Source organism: Zootoca vivipara, chromosome 6 (genome assembly GCF_965207765.1).
Source record: "Zootoca vivipara chromosome 6, rZooViv2.hap1.1, whole genome shotgun sequence".
Taxonomy (NCBI): Eukaryota; Metazoa; Chordata; class Lepidosauria; order Squamata; family Lacertidae; genus Zootoca; species Zootoca vivipara.
This window is the reverse complement of record NC_142589.1, coordinates 36489068-36512454: the sequence shown is the minus strand read 5'-3', so window position 1 is coordinate 36512454 and position 23387 is coordinate 36489068. Positions and strand designations below refer to the sequence as shown.

At 46.0% G+C, this 23387-nt stretch overlaps 1 protein-coding gene across 1 annotated transcript; it reads left to right on the top strand.

Moving 5' to 3' along the window:
* Positions 1-9905: 9905 nt before the first annotated feature.
* DPEP1 (dipeptidase 1) lies at positions 9906-23185 on the top strand. Its single transcript, XM_060276045.2, has 10 exons — positions 9906-10175; positions 14271-14403; positions 15332-15464; positions 17056-17206; positions 17871-17940; positions 19219-19395; positions 20191-20275; positions 20384-20459; positions 21247-21382; positions 22087-23185. Exons 1-10 carry the CDS (start codon positions 10066-10068, stop codon positions 22255-22257), a joined length of 1242 nt encoding a protein of 413 aa, XP_060132028.1. The 5' UTR covers positions 9906-10065; the 3' UTR covers positions 22258-23185.
* The last annotated feature ends 202 nt before the right edge of the window (positions 23186-23387 follow it).

The following is a 23387-nucleotide window of genomic DNA, read 5'->3' as shown; positions in this document are numbered from 1 at the left end:
AAATGATGCAATAATTTTTGCATCACAGAGATCACAGAACCGGAAAGGCCCTCAAAGGTCACCTGGTCCAAACCCATCAGTGCGGGAAATCCAGTTCCTTGGTACCCCTGGCATATGGTCATCCAGCCTTTGCTGGAGCATCCTGCAAAGCTCTCCATACCTCTCCCACTTTGACACTCCTTCGTATACACTGAAACAGAAGTCCCTGTGACCAATTGCAGTCGTTAACAGTCATCAACAGGTTTACCACACCTATCAGCCAATCACCCATTCTGAGTAATACCCCTCCCCACCCTCTCACTATATTTTGTTATAAGAGTAAACCGATTAACAGAGAGGGGACAAACTACATAATTTTCACTGTGAAGGGTTCACTGACACCCACATGTACGTAACTAAATCTCCTGAACCAAAATGGAAGCACATCTCACCTTTGCTCTACATTTTTCCTGCTACAACCCCGAAGAATCTTGAGCCATATGGTCATAAACAACACATTTAAACTCTCCTTCCCTCCCAGGCAAAGCCTCTCAGACTCCCTTTGTTTTACAAAACACTTTTCCCATTACTTTGAGGGATCATTTCCCTGGTCGTTCCATTTCCTTGAGGAATAAAGAAGTGTCACCTGTTGAGATAAAATCTATGTTTATAAAGTAGATGTGTTTGTGCTCTAGGTGATTTTCAATTGTTGAACTTTAGAATGTATCTGCTTATCTCCCCTTCCCACTTTTTCTCTCTCCATCCACTTACATGTACAGCCAAAGGTATATAAGGGTAAATGTTCTTTTGTTCGGGGTTCCTCTTGCCATCTCTGCTTTTGAGGGGGGAACCTCTGTTATAACAGACCTCTGTCTTTTTTTAAATAAAGATCACGCTTTGCTTTACAAGCCCTGGGTTTTGGTCTTTGTCATTTTATCCCGACCAAAAGGAGCCTAGGTCTATCTGTTCCTTAGAGGATTTCAGCCCTCCTTATGAGGCTGATCTCCCTTTAAGGGAACTTAATAATTTATATCAATATAAGGCTCTGGTGACTTCTGTTTCAGTGTATCTGAAGAAGTGTGCATGCACATGAAAGCTCATACCAATAACAAACTTAGTTGGTCTCTAAGGTGCTACTGGAATGAATTTTTTCATTTTGTTTCGACTACAGCAGACCAACATGGCTACCTACCTATAACTAGAAACCTCTACTTTGTTTAGGTGTGTGATTAAAATCGTATGTTTGCAGCCATAAAGAAAACAGAAGAATAAAACCTTTTATCTTATTTTGGGGAAGAGAAAATATTTTGACTAATAAGACTCCTGCTGCAAGCAAACAGGAAAGCCTGAGGTTATATGTGTGACATTAATACTGTTTTCGGTGCCACAATTGGTTTGGGCTTGTTGGAGGCCCCCGGAGCACCACTGACTCACAGCTTGTGGAATTGGTTTCAGTTTTTATAGCCTGAGGATTTAGACAGGAGGCAGCAATGAGGCTGAATCCACTGTCTCTTTATCCCTGCTCATTATAGCTGGTAAAATTTAGCAGGAAGGGACTGACTGGATGGGTTGATGCCTCATTATGAAGATCTCCTGCCTGGATCCAGAGTTTTCAAAAAATGACCATCCACTCTCTAATATTTCCTCCCTGGGTAACATGATCAAGAGGGTGCTGGCCTGGCAGCTGCAGGTATACCTGGGGGAAAAACAGGTTACCGGTATCTGGATCCATTCCAGTCTGGTTTCGGGCCCTGTTTGGGCACTTAAACAGCCTTGGTCACCCTTTCTCAGGAGAGAAACTGGGAGACTGTGACCCTGTTGGTTCTCCTTGACCTCTTAGAGGCTTTTGACACAGTTGATCATTGTGTTCTTCTGGAGTGACAACAAGGAGGTGGGAGGATTAACCTTGGGAGCTGTCATCCAGGTATTTGGAGCATGGTGTCTTCTGTATGCTGATGACACACAAGCGCTCTCGCTCTCACGCTCTCCCCACTCTATCACAATCAGGAGAGGCAGTGAGGGTGCTGTACAGGTGCCTGGAAGTAGTGATGGACTGGATGAAGGCCAATAAACTGAGTCATGTTAAGAAAAAGTGTCATGGGTGGGTGGTTCCCAGGTCTGAGAATTGGGTGTGTGATCTCATCTGGGAAGGTCAGCACTTCTTCTGAAGGAACAGGTTCACAGACTTTAAAGCTTCCCACCTCAGAGATTTAATGAATTTCCACTCACTCAGATTTTGCTATGGGTTAAGAAGGGTTCCATTATTGGGGGAAAGTGTCTGCCCAAATATGCAGGTTAACTTCAAAGGCAAAACCATCATGGCCAGCTTTATAGCAAAAGGAGCTCCTTAGAGCAATGCTGGGCTGCATCATGGCTGTGAAGACGTCAGTTCTACCAAAATTTCTATTAGCGTTTAAATTTGTTCTGGGAATGGTAGAAAACATAGCTAAGTAGGCACTTCAATCCTTTACTAGCTTACGGCAAAAGGAGGTTTAGGGGCTCCCAATCTAAGATATTGCTTTTCAGCTGAAGTGATTAGTACATTTTATTAAGGATTCCATGAGCCTTTCTTGGGTTACCAGCTTGAAACAATCCCACCTATACCCACAATTAAATTTCTGCCATTTCTAAATCCGTCATGCCCTGAGTTTCCCCTCTCCTCTGCTGTCAGCGAGGGAATGCAAGGACCTCTTTTCCAGCACTGAAGGTTTCTTCTTAGCTCACAGTCACCCTCTGAGCTTTTTCTAGGGTTCGTATAGCCCTTGCGTAGCCCCAGTATCTATCCAGTGACTCCTCAAGCTTGAAAGAGCTCAAAAGCGCACCCATTTCAGCCCGCGATAAAATGTCATGATTCACAAGATTTCTAACTCCGTCCTGTGCGTGACTCTCTACAAATTTGGGGGGGGTGGCAAGCAGGGAGGAATGTTCCCCCTTTGCTCTATTCCTGGATCATAAACAGTTTTGTCATCTTGATAAACAGAAGCAGTTCCAGGGATAGGAGGACTAGGGGAGGGGTTACTCTAACTTTGCGACTTTTTTATAGTAGAGGCTTTCAAAGCTTTTGCTCTAAACTACATTGCAAGGTTTAAAGTTGATTGGTTTCAAATTGCGCCAATAAAAGCAATGGCCGCCCAGGTTGCACGCAGAGGTGATCTGGTATGCAGTCTTTGACATCGAATGAACATTGTTGCAATCAATCTATTCCTTCCTTGAAAGGTGTGGCTTCTCTTATTTGCCACTGGTTACAGGATGGGGGACAGAAGTAGTCTGAAACTGGCAGGGGTGCGGGGCATAAACACCAGATTTGATGATGAGGTGTGGGAAAGAATCTGGTCCCATCGTCCACTGAAAAGTCTTTGCTAGAATTCAGGAAGCACCCTTAAAGGTGCTCCTCCACTGGCACTGGGCTCTGGCTCTGCTTTTAAACATGCTAAGCATGGCTCCCACAGTTTTGGAGGGTGTGCGGAAGTCATGTTGCCCTTTTCCACATGTGGTTGGAATGTACTTTAATTCACAGGATTCATTCAGAGTGGGTTGGCGCTTAGTGTGGGGTCAGGATTTAATTTTGTTAGCCCATTACTTTTGCTGTTTTCCTGTTTATGTTTTTGTATTTTGTTGCTATATTTGTTGTTATATAGCCTGTTGAATTATAAGGGGTTTGTTTAACTTTACCAAATATTTCTTAATGAGATGCTCTCATTAACTTGTTGTCTAATTTTTGTTATATTTTCATTCAGTTATGCATTTTCTTTTTCATGTTGTTAGCTGCCTTGAGCCTAGGTTACTATGGAAAGGCAGCATACAAATAAATGATGATAGTGATGATGTTTTCTTGGGTGTTCACCTTGGCCTCTGACATAATCACCCCCCAAAAAACCAGCCTCTTTGACCTGCAGTGGCATTGCTAGCCTCTGAAAGTGAAGACAACCCTTTTCTGCATCACAAAGACTTCCTCTCCTTGAAGACACATCTAGAGATAGCAGCTCATTGGAAAACTTCCCAAGGACCTTCTAATGAGGGGTGGTGGACTTCTGTATGGGACTACCTGGCTCTCTCTGAGCAACCTTACTTACCATCATAGGGTTGTAAAAGGAGCTGTCAGACAGGTCTGACACGATTGGGTTCCCCTTTATTAGTTATGTCAACAAATCTCTCACTCCACCTCATCTTCATTCCTCTCTGTTCAGGGGGAATTTGAAACTGTGAATATGTAATAGAAAATGCCTGGTTCCTGGTCATGAAGTCAACGTCTTTGTTCCTTTTTGTGCTTTCAGGTTTGTGCTGACAGAACTTACCTGTCATTCTTAATCTGAAGCATTCCTTTGTCCATTGAATTGTTAAAACATAATAATGGTATCTGACAAAAAAAAAGGAGGGGGGGGACAAGTTTGTAGCCTGAGAGGACTCCTGGATTTCAGCTTGTGACTGGAGTGTCTTCTCTGCTTATGTCCAGCTTAGGCTGGTTCACCAGCTACAACTGTTCCTGGATCAGGATATTAAGCTCAGTTGCTCATGCTCTAGTGGCCTCCCACCTGCACTACTGGAATGAGCTGTACATGGGGCTGCCCTTGAAAACAGTCCAGAGCCTGCAGCTAGTGCAGAATGTGGCTGCCAGGTGAGTAAGTGGCGCTACCGTATGAGACTATCTGTCATTGGTCCTGAAAGCACTGCAAGGGTTGCCATTGCACTCAAAAACATTTAGCTCCAAGAAGGTGTGATTTATGAATGTACACAGGACCAGCCCAAGACGTTTTGCCGCCTGGGACGAATCATAAAAGGGAGCACCCCTTTCATGTCTCATTCCACCAAAAGAACAGCAAGTCTTTGTCCCATTCCTAGCTATAGAGCACAATAAACCTTCAAAATTCAGGTCAAGAATCAGAATAACCCCTGTATCCCTATCAACCACAACTTGGGCATTATACCTACATTACAAAGTTCACACATAGGATGTCACTTATGAGCCTTCACTGAATCTGATTGCAGGTTGCAGGGCTAGGCTGGGTGTGAGGGGCGTTGTGAGGCCTACACTCAGCCACTAGGGCAGCCATAGCACCATCCCCAGCCTCCTCTGAGCCTCCACGCTGCCCACCCAACTTTCATTGGCTAGCCTATGGCAGCCACCACTGCTGTCAGCCAGAGCAAGGCACTCGTTGCTTCCATCTTGGGTCACACTCAGCAACACTGCGCAAGTCTGAAGGGAGTCCCACTGAGTTCAGTCAGGGTTAGTCCACTCCCAGTAATAATGGGGCATTTTTACTAGTGAGGAAGGAAGCAAAGAAGAGGAAGAGAGAGGAAGGGGGAAAGACAGGGGGATACGAAAAGAGAAAGAAAGAAAAGGGAGGAAAGAGAAAAGAAAAACAAAAAAGGAAAAGAGGAATAGTGGGGGAAAGAAGAAAGAGAAGAGGGAAAAGAGGGTGGGAGGGATCGAGAAAAGAAAGGAGGAGGAAGGAAGGAAGGAAAAGAAGAAAGAGAAGAAAAGAAAAATCTACTTGGCAAAAACGTATTTCCAAGCATCCTGGAGAAAGTGAGGCTTCCTCCCACCCTGCACCACCATATTCTAGGGGTTTTTGTGAGGGAGGGAGGCTTATGTGTTTTCCACCCACTCAAGCTCTATGGCCAGACAGGATCACAGTTTATAGACAGTAAAATGTTAAAATTTGCCATAAAGACTGCTGCTGGGCGGAGGCAAGTGAGCAAACTCATCGGGGGGGGGGGGGTCTCATAAAAAGAGTGGTGGGAACTGGACTGCTCCGCCCCCCTCACTATCCATGAAAGTGGCCTGTTATCATGCTGCACTTTTAAACCTGGAAAGATTATGGTCTGCCAGGCAGATTAAGGACCAGACAGGAGTATGCCAGCAGCCAGCATACATGGAAGCCTGGGCGGGAAGAGCCTTCGCTGGCTCGGCTTTGTCAAAGAGACCCATTCATTACAGCCCCAGGATATGGAGCCAGCAATGATATATAGACTATAAATTTCCGCCCTGCCCACCCACTCTGCGCTTCTTCAAGTCCCCACAGTTCAGGCCACCCACGTTCTTCAAGGATTGGGGGAAGGAAAAGAGAATGGAGAGAGGGGTTCTGCATCAGGAGGAGTGAACTGGGAGGAAGGGCAGGAGATGTCAAATGAGCCCAGATCTCTTTGAGCCACGTCTGTCCCATGCACAATAAGGTGGAGCATCAAAGAACTGCCTCCATGTGCTCAGTCTTGAGATGCCAATCAGCCCAGTCAGGACAGGAGGAATGGAAGCGAGCTAGGACCCTGATTCAAATCTGCCACCCCTCCCATTCTGCCACTGAATTGCCCGCCTCACCTTGGCTCATTATAGAGTCAGCCCTGGGAGTACAAATTCCACAAACCAACATTCCCTGCAAATGTTTTGAACTACAACTCCCATCAGCCCCAGCCAACACAGTCCAAAACATCTGGAGGGCACCGGGCTGCCATAAATGACTGTGCTCAAGAGTAAAGCAGAAACACTTTTTTAGCTATGGGTCCCTTTTGCTTCCAACTCAGGCTGTGCACACACAGCAGTTTAAAGTGGATTCAGTGCATCCCATGTGGATATAGAAGCAGCATCTGGAGCTCCAAACTTCATGCTGTACTTGATTCTGGAATCCAACAAACAATATTTCTGTATTTTATGCTTCTGTGTGCACATTGCTGTCAGCAGAACAGGGGCGGGTCATTATTACTGTTGCTATTTTTGTATTATCTATGTTTTGCTATTTCTTTCTGCATGTGCACTAGAAACTTGCATTATATTCCACTATAGTTCCAGATGTGCCCTTTATGCCTTGTGAAAGCTCAAATATAATGTGGAACTTAACAGTCAGGGGAAAGTCCTGAAAATGAAATACTGTATACTGTCGTGTGAAGGCAGCCAAAATCGGGTATTTGCAAACAACATGTGCCTTAGTGCTCTGGTATGCACTACCACCACAACTCTCAAAAGATAGCAATTAGATTGACAGCTGCTATCAAAGTTACTTATCTGCAGGTACTGACACAGGCTAGGTGTGGCTGCTCAACAAACCATCACCGGGGTGCCAGGAGGAAAGAACACTTCAAAATAAAAAGAGGCATCGCCTACTGATCAAAGTGTATAGGTCAATTAATGTCATTCAGGCAGTGGTATTTTTTTAGAGAAAGAGGAACCAGATTGCTCACCATTGTTCTCTTAGACCAGTGGTTCCCAACAGGTGGTCCGAGGACCCCCAGGGGTCCGCGAGCTATGCCAGAGGGGTCCGCAAGATGCTATTAGAATAAGAAATATATTAAATATATTTCGTATGATAACAGATTTTTTGTTTTGGCTGCTTCCTGCATGAGCAGAGTCTAGCGCAAAACTAGAATTAGATGAGGCAGTAGTTCTGCTGTATGCCGTTAGGTGGCGCTTTACGAACACTACTGTTTTGCAAAGAGGCAGCGCACGCATTCTACTAACGCTCACTTCCCCAAGATGCTTTGCGCGCGTCGGCTTCATTTGTGTGCTACTGCGCAGGTACCCTGTCTTCTCCATTCCCCTCCCTCCTCCCTGGCGCGCGCTGCCTCTTTGCAAAACAGTAGTGTTTGTAAACAAAGCGTTGTTTTTCGCGGAAGCTACAGTTCGCGTAGTTAAAAATGGACCGTTGGTTAAAAAGTGGTTCGTTAAAACGACAAAAGCCTACAGATGAAGAGGAAGATAATGCATTTGATGTTCAAGCAAGTAAGTCAGTGACTCTCGAACCGATCTTGTCAGTGTCCATTGAACCTAAATTGTCGGCATCCATTGAACCTAACCCTTCCAAGATCAGTGTTAAGCTTACTTAAGCTCTCACTTTTTAATTTTAGGATTAGGAATTAATGGGGGTCCTTGTCACAATAGCAGCTAGATGAGGGGTCCTCGAGAAAATTTTGTTGGGAACCCCTGTCTTAGACTGACAATGGTGCCCACCTGAGAGGTGCCGGAGCTGAGTTCTGCTGAGCACTGGCTGGGGGGGAGCCCTGTCTTCGGGTCTCCTGGTCCTTCAGATATCCAGGTGCCAGATCTTTCATGGCTTTAAAGGTAAAAAATGAGAACTTCGAATTGTTGTCAGGAATGAAGGGGAAGCCAGTGAAGATAGTATAAAAGTGGAGATTTATATCCCCCAAATTCGGTACCAGTTAAGAACCTTGCTGCAACATTATGAGTTAGCTGGTGTTTCTGAACACCCTTCAGAGGCAGTGATAAATGAATTTGTTAAAGGGGCTGGAAACCATCGCTCTGTGAGGGGTAATTGTCTGCCAGGACTAGACCACTAGAACTCTTCTGGCTAGGGGGGGTAAGGGGGTGGGGTGGGAGTGCCATGAGACAGAGGCAGCCACACAGCTGGGTGAAAAGCAGCTATGGTAACAGGCAAGTACTGCTGCTAAGGGGGTGCACCATGAGATTAGCCGCAAAATGGCTGCCACTTTTCTGGAGCATCCAGTAGGAAGCGAAGATGCTGCTGAAGAGCTGCTGCTCCAAGGGGCACAAAATGGCAAGGAAAAAACACCAAAATCTAACTGCCAAGCTGCTATAATACCCACATACACACCACAACAGGACCAACAAGACTCTCTCGCCTCCCGTCAATCCTCTCACACTAGACCTGATCAACAGGATGAGGGCAGCAGAAAGGAAACAAGGTTTGGAGAAAAATGAGAAAAAGGACACATAGAAGAGTTGTTCCTCTCCTTTCACTCTTGCCTTCCTTCTCTTCCTTCTCTGCAGCCCCACCAGCAATCAGCAGCAGTAGGAGCAGAAACAGCCATGGCAGGCAGGCAGGCAGGCCCCTCACTGGGCTCTGTGAGGCATAGGCCACCCACTGGAAATGCAACCACAAGATCAAGGAGGAAGCCTGTCTCTACCAGCCCTGCCCTCCACCAGCAGCCAGTGGCATGGACCTGCTCCTACCTGCCTGGAGCCACCACCAAGCGGGGCTGCTTTCTGGGAGAAGAAAGCTACCAGGTGAGTTGCCACCAGGTGGGATTACAACACTCTGTGTGCGCACACACACACACACACACACACACACACCGTCCCTCACATTTGCCATTGACATTGTGCCCAGGCCAGGAGGAAGAGGAGGCATCACCACAATGTCCAAGCAAGTAGGAGACAAGATTTGGGCGGGGCACCCAAATCCAAGTCTTCTGCACACACCCGAGTGCTGCTTGAGGAGACTTGCCTCAACAAAGCTCATGGCAGTACCAGCCCTATCTCTTATGGGAGAAAATGCCATAATTTAGCTCTGCATTGTGTGAAGAAGCACTTTGTTTTGTCTGTCCTGAACATGTCAACATTCGGCTCCACCATCCCGAAGCGCAGCGGGAATTCTTTAAGCAGAACTCTTCATTGTAATAAAAGCTTTATTAAGTTTAAAATAAAGTTCTTCATAAAATAGTTCCAGAAACTTTTAAATAAATCAGTTACAGAATACAGATTCAGCTCTATACTGGCACACACTCTGAGACAAAGATGTTCATGACTATTAAGGTAAGTCACACAGCCTGGAATGGAAGTTATGCCTAGAACAACAGTTAAGACAGTTAGGCTTCAATAGTTATAGCCTGCTTTGCTGTTCCTGCTCTCATGTGTCTTTGTCACATGACACATCTATAATTACGTACATGTCAATATCATGTCCCACACCTCTATGTTTGCCTTTCCGCTAAACTCAGCTGCCCAAAATGTTGCAACCTTTCTTCTTACATCTTCTTTGATCATTTTGGTTGCCTGTTTCTGAAGCTTCTCCAGTTCTACAGCATTCTTTTTGAGGCAAGGCAACCATAACTCTAATGGGCACAGTGCCCTAAGAGATACAGTGAACCAAAGCAGCTGCTATTGTTTTGTGGCTCCTCCCAAGCTGTTACTTATTGACTGTAGGGTGGCAAGTACACCCCAGAGTTTGCACCTGCTTATCTATTCCTGGTGCGTCAATCCGAGAAACTGATCACTCTTTGCAGCAAGTAGAGGTTCCCCGGAATTCCTCTTTTACATCACCTGCTGCAGGAAAAGCTTCAGGGCTACAAGAGAAACTTCAGCAAAGGGAGGTGTAGTCCAGCCTGCCACACACCAGGATGCTCCTGAAAGCCGCTTGCCTGCTCCTCTCCTGCCTCTTGCTCTGCTCAGCAGATCAGAATCTGCAGGAGGCAGAGAGAATCATGACGACATCACCTGTGATAGATGGGTAAGACCACACTTCCTTCCTATGCCTTCTGGGGGAAGGGTCATACAGAAGATCTCATGGTCAATCCAAGTAGGGCTGGGGAAGGATCCTGCCTGAAACCCTGGGGGAACTGTTGCCAGTCAGGGTGGACAGTACTGAGCTAAATGGACCAATGGCCTGATTCAGGAGAAGGTAGCTTCCTATGTTCCTAATTAGAGTTCAAGGCAGGCTCAGGATGTGGCCAGAGGGGTCATCTAGGCCACAGGAAAGGTGCACCCCTGAGGTGAGACACTTCAGGTTGCCCTTTGGACAATGGTGGGTTCCTCCAGATCTTCAGTTGTGGGGAGGTTCTCCATGGGGTCCCAAACCCACTTACTCCAAAGAGGTCTTCCCAGAGTCTGGATCAGATGGGATACTGTCACCAACCCTCTTTGCATTTTCAAGGGCCCTTTGAAGCATCACAGAAGGGCTGGTTCACACATTGTCCTCCAGAAATACCTTGTTGCAAAAGCAGTAATCCTGCAGAAGGAAGGATGCAGAAGGTGCCTGAACTGGGAAGGTCCAGAAGGGAATGACTCCCAGGCTTTTAGGGCACTGACCTGGAGGTTTGGGCTTAATAGCAGCTGTAGAAGCTGTTCTCCAAGTTAATCATTAGTAGGCAAGTGGGTAAATTACTGCCCTTTGGTGCCATTCAAACCTGTCATTCTCTCTGGAATATGAACAATAAGTACAGCTAGGTGGCCTTGCAACTGTGAAATTAAGAGCGCTTGCCTCCCTGCCAGGCCAAGCCCTCTGAGATATTGGCACATCTCAGAGGCCTTAGCCTGCTGCTTTCTGATTCCAAAAATTCTGCTATATAGGACAACAGCACCAGGGAATGTGGTGGTGCTGGTGCTGTTGCTGTTTAAAATTGACTTAGTGGCAAAGGGGCATCTGAGCATATGCAGAGCAACTCTCCCATCTTGGGAATATCCAGTTTGGGTGCTACCATGTTTACTGAGAGTAAGTTCTCAATGGCTACTAGACACAATGGTTTTTGGTCTTCTTCCAATGTCAGAGCAATATGCCTCTGTCAACCAGTTGTTAGGGTTCACAAGTGGGGAGAGTCCTGCTACACCTGGGTCCTGTTTGCCAGCTTGCCCTCAAGGCATCTGGTTGGCCACTGTGAGAACAGGAAGCTGGACTAGATGGGCCCTTGGCTTGATCCAGCTGAGGCCCCTGATGGTGTTTGTTTAAGGTATTTATATGCCACTTAATTACCAAAATTTCTAAGTGGTGTACATAAAAAATATTCTTTGCACACCCTATGAGGAGGAGGAAGTATAGCTTGCTCTCCCATCAAAAGTAGCCCAGACTTTTATCCCAAGCCCTGGTCCTTCTTTAGGGCTTCCCAGCAAGACTTTTCTTATCTTCTTATTCAGGGAAGACAAAAGTAAGGACTACTTCACCCAGTGCATAGTTACAGTAAATGGAAGAATTCCCTTCCAGAAGATGCAATGATGGTCACCAACTGGGATGGGCTTAAAAGAGAATGAGGCAAATTAATGGAGGACAATTCTAGCAATGGCTACTAGCCATGATGGTTAAATTCTGCTTCCATTGTCAGAGACATTACGCCTGTTTGTGGAAAGAGAAATGCATTAAGAGCACTAGGGGCTTCACTTGGGAAAGAATCCTAGAATTCTAGAGTTGGAAGGGAATGCAGGAATCCTTTACAGTTACTCTGAATCATAAAGGAAATTTGACTAGACTTTGGCCCTGCATTTAATTTCCATGGCCATTTATGTCATTATTATGACCTAATCATGATGCCTGTAAAAACCGGGTTGGCCCATTGACAATTTGCTGCAAAAGTCAAAACAAACCAAGAACATGATAAGAGCCATAAAACTGAATGAGATCAAAGGCCCGTTTAAGTCCTACTATTCTCACAGTTGCCAATCAAATGCCTTTAAGAAGGCTGCAAGCAGGACCTGAGTACAAAAGCACTCTCCCCATTTGTGATTCCCAGAACCTGGTATTCCATAGCTGCCAAGTTTTCCCTTTTCTCGCGAGGAAGCCTATTCAGCATAAGGGAATTTCCCTTAAAAAAGGGAGAACTTGGCAGCTATGTGGTATTCAGAGGCATTGTGCCTCTGACAGTGGAGGCAAAACACAGCTTTCAGGGTCAATAGCCATTGCAAGCCTTATCCGCCATGAATTGATCTAATCCTCTTCTAAAGCATCCCAAGTTGGTGGCCATCGCTATATATTCTAGGGAGTGAATTCCATAGCTTATCAAGACGCTTGCTTACCCCTGCCCCATCCACTCCATGGAAACTGAATTCTGTTGCTCTTTCCATTCCCTTTGCCGAAGTATTTCCATTAAGGCTTGTAGGTACGATTCCCATGACCTTGTTCAAAGGAATCCCATGAATGATTGACTTAGAGTTACTGTCTTTCTTTTCCTCCTCTTGTAGAAATTGAGTTTTAGCATGTTCTCTTTCTCTGTGTGCCCTTTTAAAACCACCAGAAGATGTAAGGCTGCTGTCCTACAAATATTTACTAGAGAGTAAGCTCCATTAAACACAGTAGGACTTACTTCCATGTAGTAACGGTGAGCAAGCTTGATTCAATTTGCATTCACAGGCAAACTCACCTTATTTGCACTTTTGGAAGCCATATGAGAACTAAAACTCACCCTTCAAAATTTACCTTTATCCAAATTTTGCTACACAGTCAACAGCCACATAATGTGTACAAAAATTGCATATATATATATATATATATATATATATGCGTATAAGCGCAAATAATAGTGAAAATCACATTCCAAAATGCATTGTGTTACAGAAAATTATGTAAGGCAAAATGGCATGTTAAAATGTGTAGGGAGCAGGGAGAAATTCACACAAAAATGCTGAGGAATTTTCAAAAGAACTTAAAGAGATCAGAAAAAAGTTTCTAACTCATGTGGAAATGTAGCAAACTGAACTTAACTTTGGAAAAGTGGGAAACTGAAAGAAACCGAAATTGACATATCTGCCCATCCCTTCTTCCAAATCAGCTTGCACAGGATTATGCTGTGAATATCCTTTTCAGAACACAAAACACAGCTGGAAAGTTAATAGCAAGTCCTGTTTTTGCAAAGGGCTGGACAGAGTAACAGACTGGAAGGTGGAAATGTCCATCTTAGTCACTTATTTTCCTTTTTGAGGGTAGATGGTCACGGGAAAATAAAAGTCATATACAATGATTCACAAGCTCTTTTCTTTTTTATTCCTTCCTAGGAAGGTGAGCATAGGACTGTTTCCAAAGTTGAAAAGTTTCAGAAGTTCGGTTTTATATAAACTTCGCCCTACCACTAGGCAAAGTGAAGCAACTGCCTCAGGCAGCAGCAGGTGTTGAGGTACAAGGGTAGCAGTTCCCTGGCTGTTCCGCCTAAGCCTCCCACCCTTGCCGCTCTATTCCCACTATTGGAGGATAGAGTTTTGTATGCTACACAGCCTGTCTCTCTCCCTGTATATGCCTCCAACTAGCCTGCTGTCTTCAGGTGAACACTATCCAGTCACCAGAGCAGAAATAAGACTCAGCAGCCGCACCATTCCAAGGTGTAGATAGGGGCCAGAGTAAGCAAATGTCTTCCTAAGTTATGGAATTCACTCTAGAATACATTTCTTGGCCAAACCATCCTTAAAGTGGAATAATCCAAAGTTTAGGATTGTGTTGACAGCAATATGCAGGTATCACACAGCTCTGTTTCTCCTTTACATCTGCAGGTGTGGCAGCAGATGTGCTTGTTTTATGTCCGGCCTCAGTAATGGACTGGATGAGAGCCAATACATGAAAAATTAAGGCAGATAAAACTAAGGCATCTTTAGTAGGTGGTTACCTGGACCAGATGGGTAGAATGTTACTTACACTGGGTGGGGTTACCCTCTCTCTGGGCGAGCAGGTGCATAGTTTTGGGGTATGCATTGGATCCACTCCTATCATTTGAGGCTCAAGTGGCCTTGATGGTGCCTTCTATCAGCTTTGGCTGGTAACCTAGCTGTGCCCTTCTCTGGACAAAAGCAGCCTAAGTTGTGCAGTGCTGGGCCTGTTGACTTATTGTTATTTTACCCTCTCCTGTTCTAGGCACAATGACTTACCTTGGCAGTTGCTGAAGAAATTCAACAACCAGCTGTCTCTGGAGTCTGCAAATCTGACCACGCTGAATGACACTCACACGAACACCCAGAAGCTGCGTCTTGGACATGTGGGAGCACAGGTACAAGCAGTGGGGAAGAGACAGAAAAATAGAACAGGTGGAATGTGCACTTCTGTCAAACCATTTGGTTATTTGGACGTTTTTGCAAGTTTCCAACCCCTACAGGTTATTTTTCAGAGGAAAATATTTGGTAATGCATTTGTGTTTTCCCATGTGCAACAATATCACATCAGTGTAGCAAGTATACCACTAAGTGGCTAACTTAATGCTACGTTGGTTGTGTTACAGTTCTTTCCCAGCTGCCAGGTGGCACAGGTGGTGTTGTGGTCTAAACCACTGAGTCTCTTGGGCTTGCTGATCAGAAGGTCAGTGGTTCGAATCCGCCCAACGGGGTGAGCTCCCATTGCTTTGTCCCAGCTTCTGCCAACCTAGCAATTTGAAAGCATACCGGTGCAAGTAGATAAATAGTTACTCCTATGGTGGGAAAGTAAACAGCATTTCCGTGCACTCTGGCACTCATCATGGTCCTCCGTGCATCAGTAGCGGTTTAGTCATGCTGGCCACATGACCTGGAAAGCTGTCTGTGGACAAATGCCAGCTCCCTCAGCCTGAAGCAAATGAGCACCACAACCCCATAGTCACCTTTGACTGGACTTAACCACCCAGGGGTCCTTTACCTTTAGTGTATGAGAGACCCATTCAGTGGAAGATGAAACTCCACTATATGCTCACTTTCTTACCACAAACAACACACAGAACTTCCTGTCCCTACACTCAGTGCAAAACTGTACTTGGACTAAGTGATTGGAGCAAGCGTTGTCTTGTCAAGATTCTACAGACTGGCTCTCCCTCACCAGAAGTTAGAATGTTTGCTGGTGTTCCATGGCATCCCAGCAGCTCATTCCATGGGTGGGTGGGTGGGTGCATGAAAGAGGCAGTTTTCCTAGCCCTTGGAAACCTTCCTTTTTGCTTTCCTCTCCTTGCTCAGTTCTGGTCTGCCTATGTGCCCTGTGAAACCCAGAACAAAGATGCTGTCAAGAGAACCTTAGAGCAGATTGACGTCATCCATCGCATGTGTCACCACTACCCGGATGACTTTGAGTGTGTCACTAGCAGTACAGGTAAGAGAGGAAAACAACCTAGACAGGAGAGATTCTCCCAGGCTGGAGACGGGTAGCCCAGGATGGGAACACATTCATTAAGCCTGACCTGCAACAATTCAACACAGGGCAAGACCTTGACAAAAGTGAGAAGTCCCAGGGCAGGGAGGTTGGCTGCTGCCCCATTCCTATCTGTGATGGAGCAGGAAGGCCAGTGGGGGCTGCTGGATTCAATTGAATACAGGCTACCATTCATAGTAGGGACAATTTCAACAGGTGCCACATTCCCCATGGTTGTGCTTTGGTGGTGGGAGAATCATAGAATCACAGAATTGCAGGGTTGGAAGGGATCCATACGGTCATCTAGTCCAACCTCTGCAAAGGTTTCCCCCTGAGGAACCTCCTGCCAATAGAGATTCAGCAGGTGTGCTATGTACCAACTTTTAAATGGCTGCTGAAAACTATGCAGGCAATTAACCGTACATTCCCAACAATGGCCTATTGATATTTTTTTCTATTTCTATTTTTGCTTTTAACTTGCTTTTAACTTTTTGTGATGTTATTGATTGGTTTTATGTTTTTATATTGTTGTATACTGCTGTGATATATTTTAATGATACAGCCGTATATAATTTTTAAAATTAAATAAATAATAAAGCAAGAATCATAGCTTAAGAATTTCTGACAGATGGCTATCCAACCTCTGTTTAAAAACCTCCTGCAAAGGAGAGTCCACCACCTTCCAAGGTAGCCCATTCACCTGTCAAATAGCTCTCACCATCAAAAGAGTCTTCCTCATGTTTCATCAGAATCTCCTTTCTTGTACTTTGGATCCATTGGTTTGGATCCTACCCTCTGGAGCAGCAGAAAACAAGATTGCTCCATCTTCCATGTGATAGCCTTTCAGGTATTTGAAGATGTCTTTCATATCACCTCTTAGTCTCATTTTTTCCAGGGTAAACATACCCAGCTCCTTCAGCCATTCCTCATTTGACTTGCTTTCCAGCCCCTTGATCAGGGGTCAGCAAACTTTTTCAGCAGGGGGCCGGTCCACTGTCCCTCAGACCTTGTGGGGGGCCGGACTATATTTTGAAAAAAAATATGAATAAATTTCTATGCCCCACAAATAACCCAGAGATGCATTTTCAATAAAAGCACACATTCTACTCTGGTAAAAACACCAGGCAGGCCCCACAAATCACCCAGAGATGCATTTTAAATAAAAGGACACATTCTACTCATGTAAAAACATGCTGATTCCGAGACCGTCCGCGGGCCGGGTTTAGAAGGCAGTTGGGCCGCATCCGGCACCCGGGCCTTAGTTTGGGAACCCCTGCCCTTGATCATCTTGGTCACCCTTCTCTGCACACATTCCAGCTTGTCAATGTCCTTCTTAAACTGTGCTGCTCCAGATGAGACACAGAAGCAGCCCCTGCCAAAATCTTCCCTACTATTGAAGAGACTATATTCCCATTGAATCCCACAACGGGTTACTTGGTGATAAGGGGCTGATTTAGAATGCCTCCGCCTCCCACACCTGTCCTGTCCCCATCCTCTGCAGATTCTTCATATTTTGCTTGGTGTTCGAAGCCCACAGATGTTTTCCTTGCAGGTATCCAGAATGCTTTCAAGAATGGACGGGTGGCCAGTCTGATTGGCGTGGAGGGTGGGCACTCGATCGACAGCAGCATGGCTGTCCTGCGCACCTTCTACCAGCTGGGGGTGCGCTACATGACCCTCACCCACAGCTGCAACACACCCTGGTAAGGCTGCCTTTGCTAGAGGCTTGCTTTGTGCCCTGGTCTCACCAGAGCGTAGTCTGCTTTCAATATCAGGGCCCAGCCCCAGAGCACTGGGCAAGTGTGTCAGAGCAAACACAGAATGCAGTTCCTTTATTTATTTATTTATTTATTTATCTATCTATCAATCAGAATATTTATATACCACTATTCATAGAAATACAGTTGTACCTAGGCTCCTGAACACCTTGGGAGTCGAACATTCTGGCTCCTGAGGTGAGTGTTCCAGTTTTTGAGCATTCTTTTGGAAGCCAAATCATGTCCAATGGGGCTTCCACAGCTTCCAATTGGCTGCAGATCAGAAGCCGCGCTTTGGTTTCCGAATGTTCCAGAAGTCGAAAGGGCTTCCAGAATGGATTCTGTTGGACTTCCGAGGTACGACTGTATATCAAAGCGATTTACATTACATTGTAAAGCAATAAAATAATTGTAATTATTGGACTAAAGGCTAAACATAGCCTTTTTCCTGCTCTGTGTTTCTCTTTTAGTCTTGTGGTTTAGAGGAGATGTTTTGGGTGAATGTAATTTTATTTGAAGACAGAAAGGGGATATCTGGGATTATGCACCTATTTATGCGCATGCGTAAAAGATAGTGTGTATTAACCAGAACTTTTATAACATTCGGCAGGGCTGATAACTGGCTGGTGGACACCCCGGAGGAGAAACCAGTTCACAATGGCTTGACTGAATTTGGGAAGGTGAGTGGAAGCTCTCTAGCAAGTTTTGAAGGAAATATATGACATTCCTCAGTCTGACTCTCGGTCTGAGTCTGTTTTCTCAGCCTTGCTGGGAGATGCTAGGGATTGGACCTTCTGCATTCAAAGCAGATGCTCTGCCACTGAGCTGTGGTCCTTCCTGTTTGCTGAGGTTCAACTCCCAATGTCACAATTGCATGAGCTCCTGTCACACTTTAGCAAGCAGCTACCCCCCCCCCAATAGCCTGATTTAGCTAAGGATAGGAAGAAAGTGGATATGCTTTGAGTGATATCATCATCATCATCATCATCATCATCATCATCATAGAACCACAGAACTGGAGAGTTGTAAAGGATGCCAACAATAATCAAGGCCAATTCAGGAATCGGAGCTCAAAAATCCCTGACCACCCAATCTCTGTTTGAAAATTTCTTCTGAGGCAATCTACTCCCCTGTTGGGCAGTGGCTCCTCCTCCTCCTCCTCCTCCTCCTCCTCCTCCTCCTCCTCTTCTTCTTCTTCTTCTTCTTCTTCTTCTTCTTCTTCTTCTTCTTCTTCTTCTTCTTCTTCTTCTTCTTCGTCACCTGTCCTTCACCATCAGATCCCAGGGTGGGGTGCAACAATTTAAAATTCAGAATTAAAAAGTTAAAACAGGCTACATTAACAAGAATAGAGTGGGCCCTGAAAATGCGCACCTCAGTTGTCAAGAGGTATGTCTTCAGCATTTGCTGAAAGCTGCATAGTGAGTAAGCCAGACACATCTCTGTGGAGAAGGAATTCTGCAACTTAGGGCAGTCGTTCCCAATTAGCTAATTACTTAGGACCCCCTATTTTTCAAAAGCCACGGACCCTCTACTTTTGAAATTTTTGATAACTGTATGGTAGTTACCTGTGCAAAGCAATTTTTTTGAAGAAAATGTGAGGTGGCCCCTAATAAGCAAAGGATTTTAGGTAGGGTTGCCATATTTCGAAAAGTAAAATTCCTGACACCTGCAAAGTTATTCACCTTTCTTTTCAGAAAGCAACCAAAATTGTTAAGCTTTTTTTGGGAAACCTCCCCCCCCCAAAAAAAACCATATATATAGTGATTTTAAGCTTAACAGTCTACTGAGTGACTGCCTATCTCTTGGTAAGGGACAGTTTGAAGGGTTTGTCCTCACATAGCTGCCCTCTCTTCTCCTCTTGATCATAAAACTTTAGGAAATACAAAGAGACTCACTGGTTACTCTGCACCCAATTTCTCTCTTTCTCCTCCCCTTGCCCTGTTTTTCCTCCCTCAAAGCGCTTGGTCAGGGAGATGAACCGTCTGGGAATGATGGTGGATTTGGCTCACGTCTCTGTGAAGACAATGAAAGATGCTTTGAGTGTCTCCAGAGCACCTATGATATTCAGCCACTCCTCAGCCTATGCCATCTGTGAACACCGGCGCAATGTGCCAGACGATGTCCTCCGCGAAGTGGTGAGAAAGATTACGATGTGTGTTGCAAGGTAACCTGTGTCATCCTGGTTCCCTCCAACTGTTTTGGGGTATAGTTACAATTCCCATCAGCTCCTGCCCAAAGAACTAATGCCTGAGCTTGCCTTTTTCCTCCTCCCCCCACAGTGCCTTTTCCTTTTGTGTCATGACTCTTAGTCAGCACAAAATGGGGCTGATGGTCGTTGTAGTCCTAAATATCTGGAGGGTACCAGGGTGTTGCAGACTGCTATAAAGTGACCTTGTACCAGAGATGTGAGTAGGGCAAGACTTAAGGATATGAGGGAACACCAAGGTCCCATGGCAGCCATTTTGCGTTATGCCACACCATTCAATGGCAGCCATTTTGTGACTTGGCGCACCCAACTTTCTCTCACAATTCCAAATGTACCCACTGGTCCAAATAGGTTAGCAGTCCCTGGGTTAAATAATAGCAGCAGGAAACCTACACACATAATACTGCTGAAATGAGGGGGGGGGCAACCTTGGTGCAATTAGGAGTGGATTTTTGTTCCATTTGGTTAGAATGAATGAATTCCAAGCCCAGGAATTTGGTTTTTTTGCATACGAGAAGTAATTCCTGGGCCTGGGCTTCCTTAATTCTAAGTGGCCTGTATTTTGCACATGTCTCTGCTTGGTGGGCGTTGGGGGTTCTCATAAAAACATCACCACCCAAGTGGATCCCACAAACCAGAAGCCTGCCCAGTCCTGTCTTAGAGCGCCAGCTTCTTGCCAGGAACATGCTTTCTCTGAAATGGCTGCCCTGCCTCCCTTCTACAGAACAAGACCCGTGGCCTTGTGATGGTGAACTTCTACAGCGCCTACGTGTCCTGCAGTTCCAAAGCCAACCTTACACAGGTTGCAGGTGAGGCAGAGCGGGTGGGGTGAGGGCGCACCTGAGGAGGTGGGCTGGGAGGGATCAAAGCACACAAAAGCAGTCAGGGTGTTGACCTCCCAGACTTCTTGCCCACAGACCACATGGACTACGTAAAGCGTGTTGCTGGACCAGAGGCAGTTGGCTTTGGAGGAGACTATGATGGTGTTCCCAGGTACCAGAGGAAATTGGGGAGGAGATAGAAGGGTATATCAGATACCCCAGATATGTCAGTTCTTGAGTCTGTCAGGCTGGCCTGGGCCCAATCAATCCAAAGCCTGGCCATAGTAGATATTCATGCCTCACCCATCAGAGTTCACTTGACTACCTGGAGACCATAAGTAACTGACTAGTGACCCCCGCCCCCCGCAAGTTAATTTTAAAATGTACTCAGCCCCCTTTTTGTTACAGAGATGCTTGGTCCCAGATATTGAAAGTCCACATTTTGCATAATTATAGATCACAGAATTGGAAGGTCTCTCAAAGATCATGTAGCCCAATCCCATCAGTGATCCGCTCATTTTATTAATTGTACAATTGTAGTTATGCATTTATTATTTTTCAACTCTGTCTCTTTTGTATTTCATCTCATTTTCTTGTATTGTACACCACTTTGGCTGTGAGATGATTTATAAATAGAGAGAATAAAATAAGGGCGCTTGGGAGCATGAAGGCTGCAATGGTTGCATGTCTATTATATGCATACGTGACTCCACCAAAACTATCTCAGAGGTACAACCCAAGAGGCAAGGGATTCCCAGAGGTGTCTCTTGTTGGCTTCTTGAACCCTGACCAAGGGTATACAGCTGATCAAGGTGTGTGAGCCACCAAAGAGAAGCTACTGAGCTGACTCTTCCAGATGCTTCCCTCCTGTTGAGGCAAAATGAGGAGATTTTGCCAGGTGCGGGGGACTCTTGACTCTCATTTCTTGGATTTGTTCCGGCATTCTTTGGCCCACACAGTGTCCCAGATGGTTTGGAAAATGTCTCCAAATACCCAGACTTAGTTGCAGAGCTGCTGAGGAGGAACTGGACAGAGAAGGAAGTGAGAGACGCCCTGACCAACAACCTGCTGCGGGTCTTGAAGAGTGTGGAGCAGGTGAGACTGCCCTAGACCAACAAGGCTCTGTCTGCAGAAGGGTTGGGAGGGAGACACAGAGAGCCTCAGATAATGCTTTGCACTGCTAGGACCGCTCCCCTTCCCCTCACTACTTCTTGGCCCTGTCTCCTCCCTGCCCAAGACATTTTGTTATCTGAAGATGGCTCACACCCCATCAACTCCACAGGCAGCAGTCAACCAGAATGGCAGCTGGATCTTCAACACTAGCAGGGAGACACTGCAAGTGAGGGGAGAAAGACCTGGAATCTTGGAAAGCCACTGAGAGTCAGTGTTGGCAATACTGAGCTAGATGGACCAATGGATCTGACGCAGTATAAGGCTCCTTCCTTTGCATGCAAGGCCATCCCATTTCAGAATCGCTTTTTTTAAAAAAAAAGTGGTACAGCATCTGCCTGGCAGGCAGAAGATTCAGGGTTCAATCCCTAGTAGGGCTGGGATTGGGAAGGACTCCCTGCCTGAAACCCTGAAAAGTGCTGCCAGCCAGTGTAGACAATCCTAGATCAAATGGACTAATGGTCTGACTCAGTATAAGGCACCGTGCAACGGGATGAATATAATGCTACCGGTAGTCTAGCTGAGAGTAGACCCACTGAAGGTAATGAATATGAATAGCTCAGGTTTATTGATTTTCTGAGTAGGGCAAGCATCAACTGCCACCCTAACTGGACTTTCTTTTCCACTAGGTGCGGGACGTAATGGCCCTTGAAAAAATAGCTCCTGACGATGGACCCATCGACTTTGAGAAATTGGAGGGGACATGCCGAACAGACTATGGGTACCGTAGCAATGGGGACCACCCCAGACTGCCGCCTGCTGTGCTCACACTCCCTGTCCTCCTCGTGTTGCTCTGGTAGAAGCTCCAGCACCTCCCCTGTCTTGGTGACCTCATGGAATCCGATTGGTTGAAAGTCACACCAGAGATCAGGCTCTTGCTGCATCCCTTCTACCACAAACTAGGCTTCACCCTTGCCCAAACGCTTTAGGAAATTCAACGGAACTATCAATGAACACGTTTCCAGCTGTTCCCCCCTGTCTGGTAGCTTTGGCCCGTTGCTCCACTCCCAATAACTATAAAGCAAAGGGCACCATGCTCATCAAACCTATGGCAACCAAGCTGGACTCATCAGCCAGAGTGTGGCTTCCAAGAACACTGAGGACTGAGTTACCTATCAGTCCCAGCCAACCTGGTCAATGGCCAGAGTTGGTAGGAGCTGCAGTCCAGCAAATAAACAAGAGGCCATCACAACAGCTACCCTGCCTTTGGAGGCCCTTTCTAGGACACAGGTCCTGCTTGCAGGCTTCCCTTAGGCATCTGGAGCTGTAGTTCAATGGTAGGACATCTTCCTTTGCATGCGGAAGGTCCCAGGTTCAATCCCCAACATCTCCAGGTAGGGCTGGGAGAGAACTCTGTCTGAGATCCTGGAAAGCTGCTGCCAGTCAGTGTGGCCAATACTGAGCTAGATGGGCCAGTGGTTTGACAGCTTCCTACCGTATGTCCTATGGCTGGCCACTGAGCAAACAGGCTGCTGGACTGGACGGTCCTTTGGCCTGATCCAGCAGAGCTCTTCTGACATTCTTGCATCCTCTCCCAACAGTCCAGCAAGACGCTTCCTCCTTTCTGGAGTCATTCATGAGTAACCTTTACTCCAGTACTCTCCTGCTCTTTCCCCTTTCGCCCTCACTGGGTTTAAGCACTGGTAGGGGACCCCATCACATGTTCTGTACTGCCGAAGTGCCAAGTACACTCCTGTCTCTAAGTAAAAGTTTAACTGCTGTTCAAAGGAGACCAGTTGCCTTTCTTTTTTGGAGTCGAACGCATGAACATGCAAGAGGCGCCTGAGCTTCCCCCAGCGGAGGAGAGGATCCTTTTTGAAATCTGTTGCTGGGGAGCTCCAGGCAAGGCCGGAAAGGTAATGGTCACCTCTGACAATGAGGCCGAGAGGCCCGGGTGACCACCTTCCCCTTCTTGCCAGCCTCTCAGCTT

What these genes read in the sequence shown, in the direction of transcription:
- DPEP1 (XM_060276045.2), top strand. Translation starts at nt 10,066, where the DNA reads ATGCTCCTGAAAGCCGCTTGCCTGCTCCTCTCCTGCCTCTTGCTCTGC. An exon ending in ACGATGTCCTCCGCGAAGTG is followed by an intron (nt 19,396 to 20,190) that starts GTGAGAAAGATT and finishes TCCCTTCTACAG; the next exon opens with AACAAGACCCGTGGCCTTGT. An exon ending in CAACCTTACACAGGTTGCAG is followed by an intron (nt 20,276 to 20,383) that starts GTGAGGCAGAGC and finishes TCTTGCCCACAG; the next exon opens with ACCACATGGACTACGTAAAG.